General features: G+C 40.2%; 1 protein-coding gene across 1 annotated transcript in view; it reads right to left on the reverse strand.

Annotated features, from left to right (window-relative positions):
• Positions 1 to 13,024, reverse strand: part of LOC122982376 (plakophilin-1) — a 20,432-nt gene extending 7,408 nt beyond the window's left edge. Inside the window, exons 1-10 of the mRNA XM_044351630.1 lie at positions 12,524 to 13,024; positions 8,986 to 9,107; positions 4,942 to 5,112; positions 4,646 to 4,830; positions 4,318 to 4,459; positions 3,782 to 3,989; positions 3,388 to 3,556; positions 2,123 to 2,240; positions 350 to 517; positions 80 to 256 (exon numbers count right to left, since the gene is read on the reverse strand). Coding sequence (XP_044207565.1) covers positions 80 to 256; positions 350 to 517; positions 2,123 to 2,240; positions 3,388 to 3,556; positions 3,782 to 3,989; positions 4,318 to 4,459; positions 4,646 to 4,830; positions 4,942 to 5,112; positions 8,986 to 9,107; positions 12,524 to 12,707 — 1,644 coding nt within the window. The 5' untranslated portion in view covers positions 12,708 to 13,024. The remainder of the gene's footprint in view (positions 1 to 79; positions 257 to 349; positions 518 to 2,122; positions 2,241 to 3,387; positions 3,557 to 3,781; positions 3,990 to 4,317; positions 4,460 to 4,645; positions 4,831 to 4,941; positions 5,113 to 8,985; positions 9,108 to 12,523) is intronic.
• Between the last annotated feature and the right edge of the window lie 1,662 nt (positions 13,025 to 14,686).

Below are 14,686 nucleotides of genomic sequence, written 5' to 3' on the forward strand. Positions count from 1 at the left end.
TGTCACTGTTGATGATCCTAAACCTCCATTAATACCACACACAAAAGGTAATCCTAATAATTATATTCTTTTTACTCACCAAGCCCTTGCTGGCAGTGAGGTTCTGCAGGGCACCACAGCAGGCCTCCAGGGTGGCATCTTTCTGGGATGAGCCCAGCAGAGACAGGTAGGTCTGCATTGCTTTGGGATGGCACAGCCACTTGACACCTGATGGGGCACTGTCCTCTGGCATTCTTTGAACAGCATCAAATGAAAACTGAGGAGAAAGAATGAGAAAAAGAGGAGAGTAAGGTTTTGCATGTCACAATCTGGTCAACACACAGGGATGGAAGAGTTTGGTGGTACTCACTTCCTTTTGAGCCTTGCTGCTCTTGGGGCTGAAGCATCCGATTGTTGGGCTCTTCCTACTTCCAGACTGGCTCTCCGTCAAAGCGTTGAATTTGGCAAAGCACTGAGGCGACTCGGTCTCCAGTTGGTAGGTCAAGTTATGGAGGATACATGCACAGTTCTCCACAGACTACATAGAGGAGAGACGAGGAGTTACTACCCTCTTAATCTTCTCATCATCATTTTCAAGAACAGTTGTTATCTATTGGTCATAACTCTGAGAATAAATAACAAATGTGCAGATGTTTCTTGTTTGCAAGTTTCCCAGTTGCAAAAAATAAAATGAAAAGGTTGACACCATGCAGTTCTCCCTGACCGTCACTGCATGATAGTGGTTAATTGCTCGATTCAACAGCTACAAAGGGTCTCCAGAGAACTAGACCAGGGTTTACTTTTGGACTCAAAGAGAAGCTTTTTTTGTGATTGAAACTTTTTGGAAAGCTGTAGGAGGCTCACGCTCTTTGCCCCCTGTCATTCTTTCCCAAATCTCGTAGCTAGTGAATAAAACATTAATAGCCAAAAATATAAGAATAACATCCAGGTTGACAGATACTGAAATTTCCCTCTAAGTCCATCAGAGGAACACAAGCCCATACTGATAACCTCCCTAATTTTCTTCTCTTTTTTTTCATGGTTCAAGGTTCACAGTTCCTATTGATTAAGCAAGTGTCAGCTACTGTGCTGTGGAAATGGATACATTCTTCTATAAATCCTGATGTGTTTCAGTAGATCCAGTTAGGTTTACTGACAGAGGGTAACAGAGATAAAGATGCATATATATGTATCTAAAACCGTCAATGTAAATAAAGCACAGAAACTGTCCTCTTCCATAACCATAAGGCTTTTAGTTACAACTTACCAGAAGTAGCTATTGTCTCACCATTGCAAAGGTGACATAAAATAAACAAAATATATCCTGCCTTTTATTTCACATAGGCAACACATAATCATGCAACATATCCAACAATCATCCTCTTCATTAAAGGAAGCTTGTGTACACACAGCTCCAGCACAGACATGGAATTAAGCACACATCCAAACCCAAAACTTCAACAAGCAGACACTAAATATATATACATGCTGCCTGCAGTGTTTACCTGCTTATGCGGGTGACACACATTGAAGGGGGCATGTGTTGTATTTGTACTGCATATGTGTGTAAATGTGCTTAAGGATATATTTAGTATCGGGACTTGAACATATTCTGTGAGATACACATGAGACACGTTCTGCAGGAACTCTGAGTAAACAAGGATACGTCACCACACATGAATCCAACCATAGCTAATCCGCCTGCTCTCACGTCCACAATTGAGTGTTAAAGAGACAATGTGGAAAAAATACTTTGAGCCAGAAAACAGAGCAATGTCAACAATTGTGGCCTGATTAAATGTTCCTTTATTGGTGTTGGTGTGAAGAGAAGTAGAGGGGTAGACATTATTAATGTGATTACTGACACCTGTGCTTTTTCATACTATGACAAGTCAAAATATCTGCTGTGAAAAACACCTATGTATCAGTACACTGAATATTAAATTACATTTTCTCTGCAGCGCCCTATCAGACAAAATGGACAAGGGTGCCTGGATAATAATTAGTCTACCAACCAACTCTGATGCAGTCTGAAGTGCAGAGCCCTTAAGTTTTAATCTATCCATTGACAACTACTCGTGGTGGATGGGAAATATTTCCTTTGATAGAGATGAAAGAGATAACTGTTGGTTCACAAGGTTACCTTGTCATCAGGGTTTTCCTCTGCCACACAGGCCTCCATGTAACTCATGAGGGAGTCTATGAGGCCACGGCAGTCTCTCATCGCCTGCCTGTCCTTCTGTTGGGCACAGCTCAGGTTCCTGCACACATTTCAACCATTCATTTCAATCCACGTGGAAACACAAAAACATCTAGAATATAATAAGAGGCACAGACCTGTGAGTGCCTCATCATGTAACTATCACACCCTGTAAGCAAACTTGATTATGGTGATTAGGCATGGTGCTACAAGGTTTCCAAAGCAGTGTTAAGAAGTTACAACAATAGTTTAATACACATTTATCTTCTGCCTGGTTAATTTCCAAACTGACAACTCAGAAAAGCAGTCCTCTTTGTTGTGCAATCAGGCAAAAGATCTGGCAATAAATCTGCAACCAATTTAATTAAACAGAACAATGTTTCCACCTCACAGATATCTGTGCCATGCTTTGTCAAGGAAACAATACAAAGCCATGACAAAGGCAGGCAAAGAACTCTGACACCAAGGTGTTGCTATTAAATCAAATTTATTGGCACTTATCAACGCAGTGTATAGATCTTTTGTCTGATTTATGCCTTCAAAACATAAACATCAACCCTGTGAAGGTGCAGACTGGAGGTACAATTTCTCAATACCTTGAGAGAACAGTGCCTGTCCCCTTAACGCCTCTCATGCAGACCATTGTTACACACTACAATTTACTAACGCTCCCTAAATGTCTCACATGCACGCTATCGGTAGACGCTACAATTTACCCATGATCCTAAAACGCCTCACATACAGACTATTGGCAGACTACAATTTTGAGCTGAGCTGAGGTTGATCATTCAAAATGTGCCTCAGACATCCTGCACTATGTCTTCAACATACTGTACCTACCAAGTTCTCGCGCGTGAGCAACTCTCTGAACTTATCAAATTTATTCTCTATGGTAGTTCTTGTCACTACGGATGTAATCCCTCCTACAGCCACAATGTGGGTTGTAATGGCAGAGTGGCGCTGTCCGTATTTCCGCTCACTGACTCCACGGACAGAAGAAGAAGCAGAAGCAACGTTGTTCATGAGGCATTTTTATATATTTCTCGAGAACCGCTCATCCAAACAACTTCATACTCAACACTGCACTTCCTTGGGTCCTCAACACCTGTCAAGTGTGAAGTCGATTGGATGAACGCTTGTCAAGGTATGCGAAGGACACACATACATACAGACAGAGATTCCTTCCTTTAGCAGAGAGATGTTCTCACCGCAGACATCCTGTGGCGCTGTAGAAGACATCAGGGTGTATGTTGTTGTTGGCACTGTTGTCTGACCAGCATGTGAATGGCACCACTACATTCTCAGTAAGTGCGGGCAGAGCTGTTGCGATAAGTTCTCCCTTCAGCTCATCAGCAGAGGACAGGTTCCATAGCAGGCCTACATATTACAGATAAGTAAAAAATGAAAGATGCAATTTTTTTTGAGTCAATTTTATCATCATGTAGTTTCATATTCTTAAATACATGTTCTTACTTTTTTAATACTTTTCTTCTCAGTCTTGTGATATTTTTCCCGTAGGATTGATGTTTTAACCTTGAATTAAAGGCCCACTTTGTTCTCCTTCCACCCAATATTTTGACTTGTCTGGATAAAATGTCCTACCTGTGATCTGTTTCTGAGTCTCAGTAGAGTCTGTCTCCTTTAGTAGCTGCAGGGCCTTAGCTATACCACCACAGTGCTGAACCTCCAACTTGTTGTTCTGGTGCTTGAACACCAAGTTCCTCAAGGCCCCGGCAGCAGCCTGGCTCACCCCAGGGCTGGGGCTGCGCAGCAGGGTCACCAGAACAGGGATACCCCCTAGTTGGAAAACCTGAGACACAGAGACATGGAGGGCACATGTATAGTAATGTGCAACTTTAAGGCGTGGCAGTTGATTGACAACACCGTAGGTCACAAAGAGAACAAGCTGCCTAGTGTGATGACAAATGCATTCTCCTCCCTTTCCCTCAAGGCAGGTAACATAGAGGTCTTCACAGAGCACTCCTCCACTTGTATCACTACTATACAACACAATCCTCATACAAATGTGATATGAAAAAAACAACAGGACAACAGTGCATGTGTGTATGTTTGGTGGGTGTCTGTGTGTGGTAACATGAGCATTTAAAGTATATTTGTGTGTGAGAGAGTGCTCTGACCTCCTGCTTGGCGTGCTCCTCTTTGAAGGTGGTGTGTTGAATGAAGGTGGCTCCACACTGCTGGAATGTCTCTTCAGGATTAGACAGGAACTCTACAGCCTCCTTTAGGGTCAGGTCTGATATTGTCGCTGTGCTGTTCACCCTGCAGAAACAGGCACAGGAATGGAAGAGAAGGTTGGTGTAGCGATAAATGGAGATGAGACACTAAATCAATCTGGTGCCACAAGTTCAATAAACAGCACAGGTTTCATTTGTTGTAGAAAACACTTTTCTATGCATTTAAAGGATAATAATTACATTTAAAAGCCAAGGAGACAAGTGAACTCACGCTGATTGCTGCTCTTTCTTGGAGGTTTTGATGGTACTGATCTTGTTCTCATTGTGAGACTGGGCAGAAGGTGGCCAGATGCGTGGCTGACTGCTGGTCATGTGACCGCTGTTGGAATAGGTGCTTTGTCTGTTAAATCGAGTCTGGAGGGTGTGCTGGCTCTGGGCAGTCTGTCCTTTGGCTCTCTAAAAAAAGAGCAATTTACATTGTTTATATGGTACTGTTGGTTTCATGTAGTTTTTTAAAACTTTTAGACACATACTGTATGCCTTGCATATAAAAAAATAACTGATCACCATAACGGGTGCAGGAACAGCAGAAAACGAGGGAGCCAAGGCAGGGTCACTGCGACTGGGTTTCAGCCCATTGGGACTGTGGGGCCAGTTAGAGGAGCCGATTTGTTGTTCCCATGTGCCCGAGCTGCTGACATGTCTTCCACTTACAGTTTTAGTGGACAAAGAGCGACTCTAGAAAAAAAAAAGTATGGTTCAGGATGGTAACTTGCATAAAACATTTCCATTAAAGGTTTTCCAGAGCATGATATGTGTGTAAAATTATGAGCCTACACAGTATTTTATTCAGATTAGATAGAAAACTACACATTTAATACATTATGAGAAGGCCATGCATCAGCCAGTCACTGAAACTCTAGCTTAACTGGGACAAGAATACTGTTATCTGCTAAAATATTGCAACACCTTAAGGCTTCTTTGAAGCAATAATCCAGGTCTCTCTCTCTCTCTTTCTCCCTCTCTCTGTCTCTCTCTCTCTCTCTCACACACACACACACACACACACACACACAAACAGGTAACCCACTTTCCCCAAGAACAGTTTTCAAAGAAACCCCCTGTACACCAAGACAGAGGAATTTGACCTGACACAAAGCCTGCATGCCTTCTGTTTTCCTCAGTTTACGCTGAGGGCAGCAGAATGCCGCACAATCATACAAACTAAGCTAACATAATAAGTGCCACTGGAAACTATCTCAGCCAGTTGTGTATAAGGCTGCTGGTGCAGTTGAGCACTTTCTCACAGAAGTGCTTTCCGTGTGCAAGTCAGACATGGCACTCGTTAAACCTGTCTTCACAGTCCTGATGTCACTACACAACATAATCTCATATAATTATGTATTGTTTATGTATCAATTTATTTTCTCTTTGTTTTTTTGCTGTGTCTGTGTGTACATGTGGGTACAAAACAAACATTCAAGCTTCGCCACAAACTAACCAATGAAAACTGACATAATATGCCTTGCAAATACTCTAATAATGAGTCATTCTCACAATTAAACCTTTGTCTCCTATTGGCGTGGATTCACAAAACTTTTCAAAGCAAGCAACTTAAAACATTCCCATCTGTGTTTAAACACTGAACATTTGTGAGGAGGGAAGTGTGTACCAGTGAAACAATGAAAGGAAGAAATTTCCCCTGCATGTCGACCAAAACAAACACATTACTGCTCAAAGCCTCACAAAAAATTCTCTTACCATCAATCACTGCAGCGGACATGTTGACATTTGGATTTGTTGAATTTATTAGGAAGGGATATTGGTACACACACGCACACACGCACGTACACACGCACGCACAGAGAGAGAGAGTTGTTTTAAAAAAAATGAATTGACCTCTTTCTGTGTAATAACTTTCTTTCCTGCTTCAAACTGGACCAGTTGCTTGGTTACCAGCTGCTCATCAGCCCTCGCTATTTAGCTATTATGGAGGATGTGTCAACAACACGTTTGATAAGAACTGAGAGTGTTTACTCTCCAACTGCTGCATGCTCCCTTCATTTGGGTACAGCCTGAATGAGCCACTGGGTCCTTCCTTATAGCAGAGGGTGTATAAGAGAAATAGATGCAAATTCTGCAGAGCAAATACAAGCAGCACAGAAAAACTGCAGGATGCTTCCCTGTTGTATTTAGTGACAGAAATTGAGTAAAAGTACAAAAATATTGTTGTTAATGTGATTTAGATGGGAAAGAAATAGGAGCAGGATATCCCTGCGTACTGCCAAAAGCATTGTGAAGTGCCTTTTCATAGTGCTTACCCAGATGGGAATAATCATAATGACAATACATGAGATGATAATATTTCTAGTTGTATTAGGCAATTGTGCATAATGTTCTAAATCAATGAACAGAGCAATTTCATGGCAAAGTTGTATTTACATATTTTGACAGAGTACTTCGATTTTTTAGGTACTGAATTCACTGGATTAGCAAAAAAAAAGGCATTCCCATTTAGTTAACATTTAGTCAACAGTCTCAATTAAATTTCCAGTAAATTTCATGTGGTATCAATACTGTAGTATGGGAAAGTGGAGAAATGTCACACATTCAAAGAATTCATTCCCAAAGGCTAAAAAGAGCTGCTCTCTCCTAGTTGCCTATGTTTACACCAAAAATATCTGAGCTTTCATGACAGACTCAACACTACAAACCAAAAGTCAAGAAATGCAGAAACACTTTAACAGTGAGTCCGGAAGCAAATCCTGTTTCTTTTATTTTAACATTATAACCTATATTATAGTATCATTTTACACAGTTTTAATAGTTTTGAGTTGCTGTTGTTGCTTGGTTTGTTTCTTCCTTTATGTTTCTTTACTTTTTCATGAACACTTTCATTCAGTAAAGCAGTGCAAATACATGCTGCTCTGGGTGACAGGTGTAATACTAAGAGTCAAATACAAGGGACAAAAGAGGTACCACAACAGAATCTGTGGTTACTAGCTCTGCAATGCAACTTTTACCAAGCATCTCACATATTCATTTTGCCTGTGGAATTTAAATAAAGTGGAATCAACCACAGAATCAGAGCAACAAACGAAGGCACAATGTGATAGAAATATATTCCATGATGTGATGATGATGAGCCTTCATCAGCAAGAACGCATCGCCACACTCCCTAGACATGCCTCAAGTCACTGTCAGTAGGCCAGGTTAGCCCAGCCCAGAGCAAATAAATATTCACACACACTCACACACATACAAAACCACACTGATGAAGTCAACTTTACTCATCTGTGGAATTTGGATTAGTCCAGTGCTGCAAATGAGTTGGACTCAACCTGACTCTTAGTGACAGGACTAACCTTGAGAGCAACACTCAAAATCAGTATTTGTCCATTTATAAACTCAGGAAATCACATATGCCTTGTTGCTAGAATACAACGGTATTTCTGTCACATGTTCATTATACTCATACATGTGCAGCACAGGCTGTAAGGTACTGTACTCTGCATGCACACACATGTACAGCACACAAACAACACATGGACAAGGACAAAGTTGCAAGATGAAACAAATGTAACCACTGTAGCAGGGCACCAGAGCAATTAATCTGGCCGCAGAAATAAAAAGGTGATTTCTAAACTAGGAGAGCCATGCAGCTACACCATGAGCGGAACCAGCATAATTATGGTGTAATGTTTCATAAAACAATATCATAAATCACCAGGGACTAAGGTGTTAACGCTGACTTGACTTGATGGATTGAAATAACACACCTCCTGATATTGCATCCAGTTGCACCACTTAAAAAGTCTCACAGTTGAGTTTCCAAACATTAACAATCGCCTGGGAGGGAATTTCAGGATGTATGGGAGCTATTCAGACATCTTAACCATCAGGGAGTGTATCTTTTAAGGATCATATCAGCATTGTTGGCATGTTTTTCCCCATTTACAAAAGAAAAGTCTTTTAATTGCTGTCAAATGTTTTTCAAAGCGTGCTCCAGTTTAGGGAAGTACACTTAATTACTTTCTTGCCGGGAGTGAGATGAGCAGATCGATACCACAGTCATTTCTATCCATTCAATAGCTTAGCATAAAAACTGGCTAGCCTGGCTCTTTTTTTGTTTGGACAGAGCCAGGCTAGCTGTTTTCACTGTTTCCAATCTTAATTGCACAGACAAATATGAATGTAGTACTTTATCTATCTTCTCGTCTGAGTTTTAACAACTATTCCTTTAAATTGTTGAAGCAATTAATTGGTTTCATGATTTTATTGTGTCAAAGTTATATTATGTTTGCTTGGTAATGCAGTTTGAGTGTCATTTAAGAAGTCTAACCTGCATTACCACACAACAGTAACATTTTTGAAAGAACATATTCATGTATATTCATGACCTGTTCACTGTGATGAATTACTGCAAGCATGTTTCATGTCATACACGAAACAAATGGCTAGAACTGATCAGCAGTAATGATAAGTATTTGTGATTGTAGTGCAAGCAATGATTTGGTCTTTTCATACAGAGACAGTGAAAGGAAAAAAGGGTTTGTGCTCTGATGAACTGTTCAACAACGAGTGGGACTGTTACATAAGAGAAATAATTACCCATTTGTTGTAGCCTGTTGACATAGCGGAGTTGGTGCGGTGGAAGGTGCCATTTGTTTTGGATGGAGCGAACTTGAATGTTCCAAACTCGGCGTATGTCGTCAAGGTCTTTGGACTCACGGCTGTTAAAAGAGGAGACGTAAGACAACAACGAAACAAACAACAGACAGACACAGAGTGAGGAATGCAAGATAAGCGGTGAGACAGAACAAATCCAAAGATCCAGAGATGTAACTAGGGACAGTAGGACAAATAACACCAAACAAACTTGAAACACACCCATTTGGATTAACTGGGTAACTTTGAGCCAATTGAAAGAAGATAAGGCCTCTATGAGACACTGGCATGAAAGAATGAGGGCTGTTGCTTAAAATTCAGTGGCTTAATGTGGGCTTCAGGTTTCCACCATAATGATAAGATGAGGTGTAATATTTGATATATTATATATTTTAATAAATGCCCACAGCTTTATGTTGGACAAAAGCAGCATTGCAATTTCTGATAAAACAATTAACTATTTGATATCTAATTGGACAATTACAAGAGGGATTTAGTAAAAGGTGTTAAAAGACTTATTTATTTAACAAATTAATTCACATGCACATAAATCAAATTACAAAAATGATTTAAAATAACTAATTAAAACAGTAAAGATGTGAACATTTAAACATAAAATGGTAATAAATAGATGAATCCAAAAATAAGTATTTAAAAAGGGAAATAAAAGATTTTCTTCCGATTTGAATTTTGATTTAGTGTTTGATTGCTATTATCTGTTTCTCTACGTCATTACACTGCATTCTGCAAAATTTTGGTAATCTGCCATGCCGACATGAGTGTTTCTTCGGTTATCTATTAATAACTGTTTGATTTAATCCATATACTGATGGAGTGATTTATGAATGATTAATAATATCTTATTAATGCCAGTTTACATATATTGTTCAATTAAATATCAATACCTGAATTAGTTAATCATTTTAGCTATTTTATTGATAACATTGTTCATTCCAGTTCACAGTGGTCTGTTTCAGTATTGCATGTTACACTCATAACTGTCTATAAAATGCATGTCTACCCTTTAGTCAGCCAGAAAGACAGACATGACATCATATCGCTCGATTAGAAGGCTTTGCATTGCACTCTGCGCTTAGGCTTAAGGAAATCCAGCCTTTACACATAGCCAGCAAGTTGTGGCACATTTGCCAGTCTGTCTTGTAGGATGATTGATGGGAACGTGAGGCTCGCTGCCATATTATGTAGAATGTAAGACAATGACTTCACCATTACAGGATTATGATTGTTAAAACAACAGAATAGTCGCGGTAAGATACGTGACCTCAGCGCAAGAAAAGAGGAAGCCTCAAAAGGTGAGTAAAGTACCATCAGGCTGGATAAAAAGGCTGTAAAGGGTCAGTTCACCTAAAACACACAAAAACAATTTTTTCTCTTTGCCTACTCCAAGTACTATCAAGCCAAGCCGACTGACTCAGTTTTATGTGTTGAGGTTTTCAAGTGTCTGCCTCTGAAACTACTACTGCCGCTCTAATACAAGACAGATACCGATCAGTTTGTACTACTTAAGACTTTGACAAAACATGTTTTCCAGACACAGTGTTTGTCATTACAATCTACAGAACTCGCTGTGGACAGTTTTTACAGTTGATTTCTGTAGCAGAAAGCAGTTCCAGTTTTTTTGCACCCTGAATAAGGCATAGCTGAAACGTCCATGGATTTTACTCGCTTTTGCCGAACGTAGACACTGAAAGAATAACATCTTCAAGAGGATTTTGACTGATTTTAATGAACAAAATCTTCTTTGGATGAGAAAACTCTTGCTGGTTAAGCTAAATGTTTTTTTTTTTCCCTTAACCTTCAATTGCTTGAGCACCATGAATGAAAATCCAGTCACCTCCATCGTGTTGGGGCAGCAGCAGAAGGTGTCAGAGGCCGACGTCTCAAAACCTCGGCACATAAAACAAAAACTATCTGAATGGCTTGACAGCTATAATGATAAGTGAGAATATGTGTTTTTGTTATCTTTGTTGACCTGGCCCATTCACCATCACAGGCCAGAACTGATCCTTGTCGTTATCAGAATATGCTCAGGTGAGGTTCCAACGAATGGCTGCAACACTATCGCACAGTAAGTTAAATACAACAGTATGTTACTCATCATGATGAACTCGGGAGCCGTCTGATAACCTCAGGGGTGTGTGCAACTCTAACCTTGAGGTTGTTCTTTTTATTGTTCAACATTTGTCTACGTTCATGTTAATTTTTTTCTATAGACCAATGAGTTTGCCTTAAATAATGACTATGCAAAAAAAAAGATGAATAAAGAGTTAAAGGGGCAAACCAAATTGAAAAGTAAATCAATTTTAAAACTTTCAGGGATCAGAGATGATAAATCATTCAAATCTTCAATTTTTAAAATAAATGCTGCATTTAAAGACCATACAGTTATGTTAAAGTGTAAGAAATAACAGCTGATTTAGGGCCTTTAACACGCCCATTAACATACGTTTAAGCAGCACTTTCTCTTTTGTTTTCTGGGATTGAATGTTACCTCATTTATGCCTCTCAAATGGATTATATTTTTCTATCTGTGCCTTTAAATCCCAATCATTTGATGAAGGCCAATCTAAAGCAGGCCACAAGTGTCCTTGTCGTGTGCGCTACAAATTTCACAATCATTTGAAGCGTTGAAAGTGACAGCAAGGCCATAAAACTGTCTACACTTTGCCTACTTTTCAACCACCAGATCTCAACTCCACAAGAATCCTGCAACACATTTCACAAAATAGAAAAATGTGTTGTTTCTCAATTTTACTGGATCTTTATTACGCCTATTGCAGTAATGTCACACACCAGAAAGACCAAAATGTAATTTTCATAATGTGTGTGTGGGTCTTTGTGAGCCCTTGGGCTGAATTCCAAACTCACAGAGAACAAAACAGCTCTGACGCGCTCAGAGTGAGTTGGACCTGACTGAAAGTCTCAAAGTGCCGTTTAGCAGACCTCACAAGAACAAAACTTATTGTTCAACAGCAGCCAAGGGTCACATTTCACACCGGGAGTGGGCGACGTTTTCTCGCACAATAATCAATATCAGTAAAAGCCAATTATGGCGTTGCATAACACCGCTATCTATACCTGTACTGTGCATACCACCTTAACCAAAAAAAGAAAGAAAAACAAAACGTATACAACTCCACATGCGCTTTTGTCATCTTCTCACACTAAACTAGACTACAAGCAGCAGAAAAAATATTTTTCAAATGTTCTTTTAGCCAACAAAGAAGGTAGGAACGGTTTGGTTTCCTCGCCAAAAAAAAGCAGCACAGGAAAACTGCATGTTCAGACAGTTTGCCACTCATCAGCTGCTGATATTGAGTGATGCATGATTTTCAGGAAGCACGAAAGGGCTCTAAGCTCAGGTAGTGTAAGAGTAATGTGTTGTATAAGGATGCAACAACAACAGCACTCAGATAAAGAGGTTAACATTATGAGGTTTTTATAAAAGTTTTTTCCATACCTGTAGGTGAGGGAGACAGTGAGCCGCTCTGCCCTGGTTTGGACTTGCTCCTCTTGATGCTGTGCACTTGATCCAGCACGCGCTGCTTTCCTGAGCGCAGCTTGTTGTCGGAGGGCACCGCGAGCGACGTGTCCTCCGTGTTGCCCGTGATCATCGCTGACCGCAGCGGCTCCGGAGCCATCATCTTCCCTTTCCTCGAACCGAGCGACTGAGCGAAGTTTCCAAACGAGCGAGTCCAGAGGAGGAGGAGAGCGGCTCGATTCAGCGAGACGACTGCAGCGGATCTGCCAAGTTTGTAGATTGGCTCAATGTTCCCAGAACGAGGCGGTGGACTCCACCCTTAGGACCGCGCCCCGTCGAGGTGGGACGGGCAGGAGTTCACTATGCAGGTGCCGAGTGACGGGAAGAGCCGAGCAGACATGCATGCTTCCAAACTGCTGCAGTGTGTAATATATGCGCAACTGTGGCGCAATAGAGGATTAGTACAAATAATATTTACAGTGAAGGAAGGCAAAATGTTAGTCAGCTTCTCCCTGGCGGCCCTGAGTTACTAGGATTTAGTGTTGTTACATAATAAAATGTCTGTTGTCTCCTACCTTGTCCCCTTAGAGGGAAGGGTCACTGCTAATCAATAGTTGTTGTGAGTGATCACCTTTATCCTATGATCAAACATTTCTACCTTGATGGGACTTGTTTCTTCCAGGATGACTGTTGTGAAAATTTAAGATGAATTCACAGAGAGCAAGTTGTCTTTCGGAGTTTTATTGCAATATCCAGAATACATATAAGTCCAGATCTCCCAGTTTGCTAGGCTGAAGAGATGTTGACTGAAGTTCAGTGTTGGTACTTGCATATACAGCCACATGCATCACAATCATCACATATTCATCACCCTAACAGTTAATTTTAATTAATTCACCGTATCTCTAGGGAGTTTCTCTCAGTCTCTGTTGAGAATTAAGAGTTGAAGGCCAAATCCTTATCTGCTTTTCCTCCCTGGACATTCCCTCTAAAGTTACAGTGACTGAGTCCCACATCTCACCTTTGATAGTAACTGTTAGGAACATTTTAACATGGGAAGCAGAGATCATAAAGTCTTACAATGAGTGTTTGACCATAAGGCAGTGTAACATAATCTTAAAACAATAATATACCTATATAGTGTATATGTTTCCATTTCAATGACAATGCCCCCATTCACATGGCACGAGGGGTCACTGAATGGTTTGATGAGTATGAAAATGATGTGAATCATATTCTATGGCCTTCACAGTCACCAGATCTCAACCTATTTGAACACCTATGGGAGATTTTGAACCTATGTGTTAGACAGCGCTCTCCACCACCATCATCAAAACACCAAATGAGGGAATATCTTTTGAGTTAATGGTGTTCATCCCTCTAAAAGAGCTCAGAGACTTGGTAGAATCAATGTCAAGGTGTGTTAATGCTGTTCTGGTGGCCCAACACCTTACTATGACACTTTATGGCTTTTTCTTTAATTTGCCACCCGTCTGTATGTACAGCATGTTTGTGTGTGGCTTAAACTTAACATCAGTCAACAATTAGGTATTTATTCATCAACATTGTAATACATTGTAACAGTGATCAAACATTAACATGAACAGGGTCTCTAGTCTCTAGAATATCAGGAAATAATTTTTGGGGGTAAATTGAGCCATTGACTCATCTTGCCCCAATGTCACTGGTACGTTTTACCCCACTACCTCCATTTTGACAAAACTGTTTCACACAGTGGCTCAGATCCACAGTTATGCTAAGTTTATGATCTTGTTTTATAGCTTACATTGACTTAAATTAACATGTAATAATGTCCAAAAGATATCTTTTTTAATTAAGATACAAGACTGATAACTTTAGTGACATGATGAATTCACATTTTTTGCTCTGTTTTGCTGACCACTCTCTCCATGTGCTTGAGTCCAAGATGGATTGAGTAATGTGAACTATACTTTCTTAATTTGTGATCACGTGATCACTTTTGCTTATGGTTACCTAGATAAGGGGGTGGCTCATTTTACCCACTGGCTCTATTTACCCCGTTCTCCCCTATATACATTTTTAAAAGTTCATAAACAGTTGTTGTAAGTGCAAATTAAAGGTAGTCTACTTGTACTTGTTTAGGGTATTTTCACTTTATGC

The sequence above is a fragment of the Thunnus albacares genome, chromosome 5 (assembly GCF_914725855.1).
Source record: "Thunnus albacares chromosome 5, fThuAlb1.1, whole genome shotgun sequence".
Lineage (NCBI taxonomy): Eukaryota > Metazoa > Chordata > Actinopteri > Scombriformes > Scombridae > Thunnus > Thunnus albacares.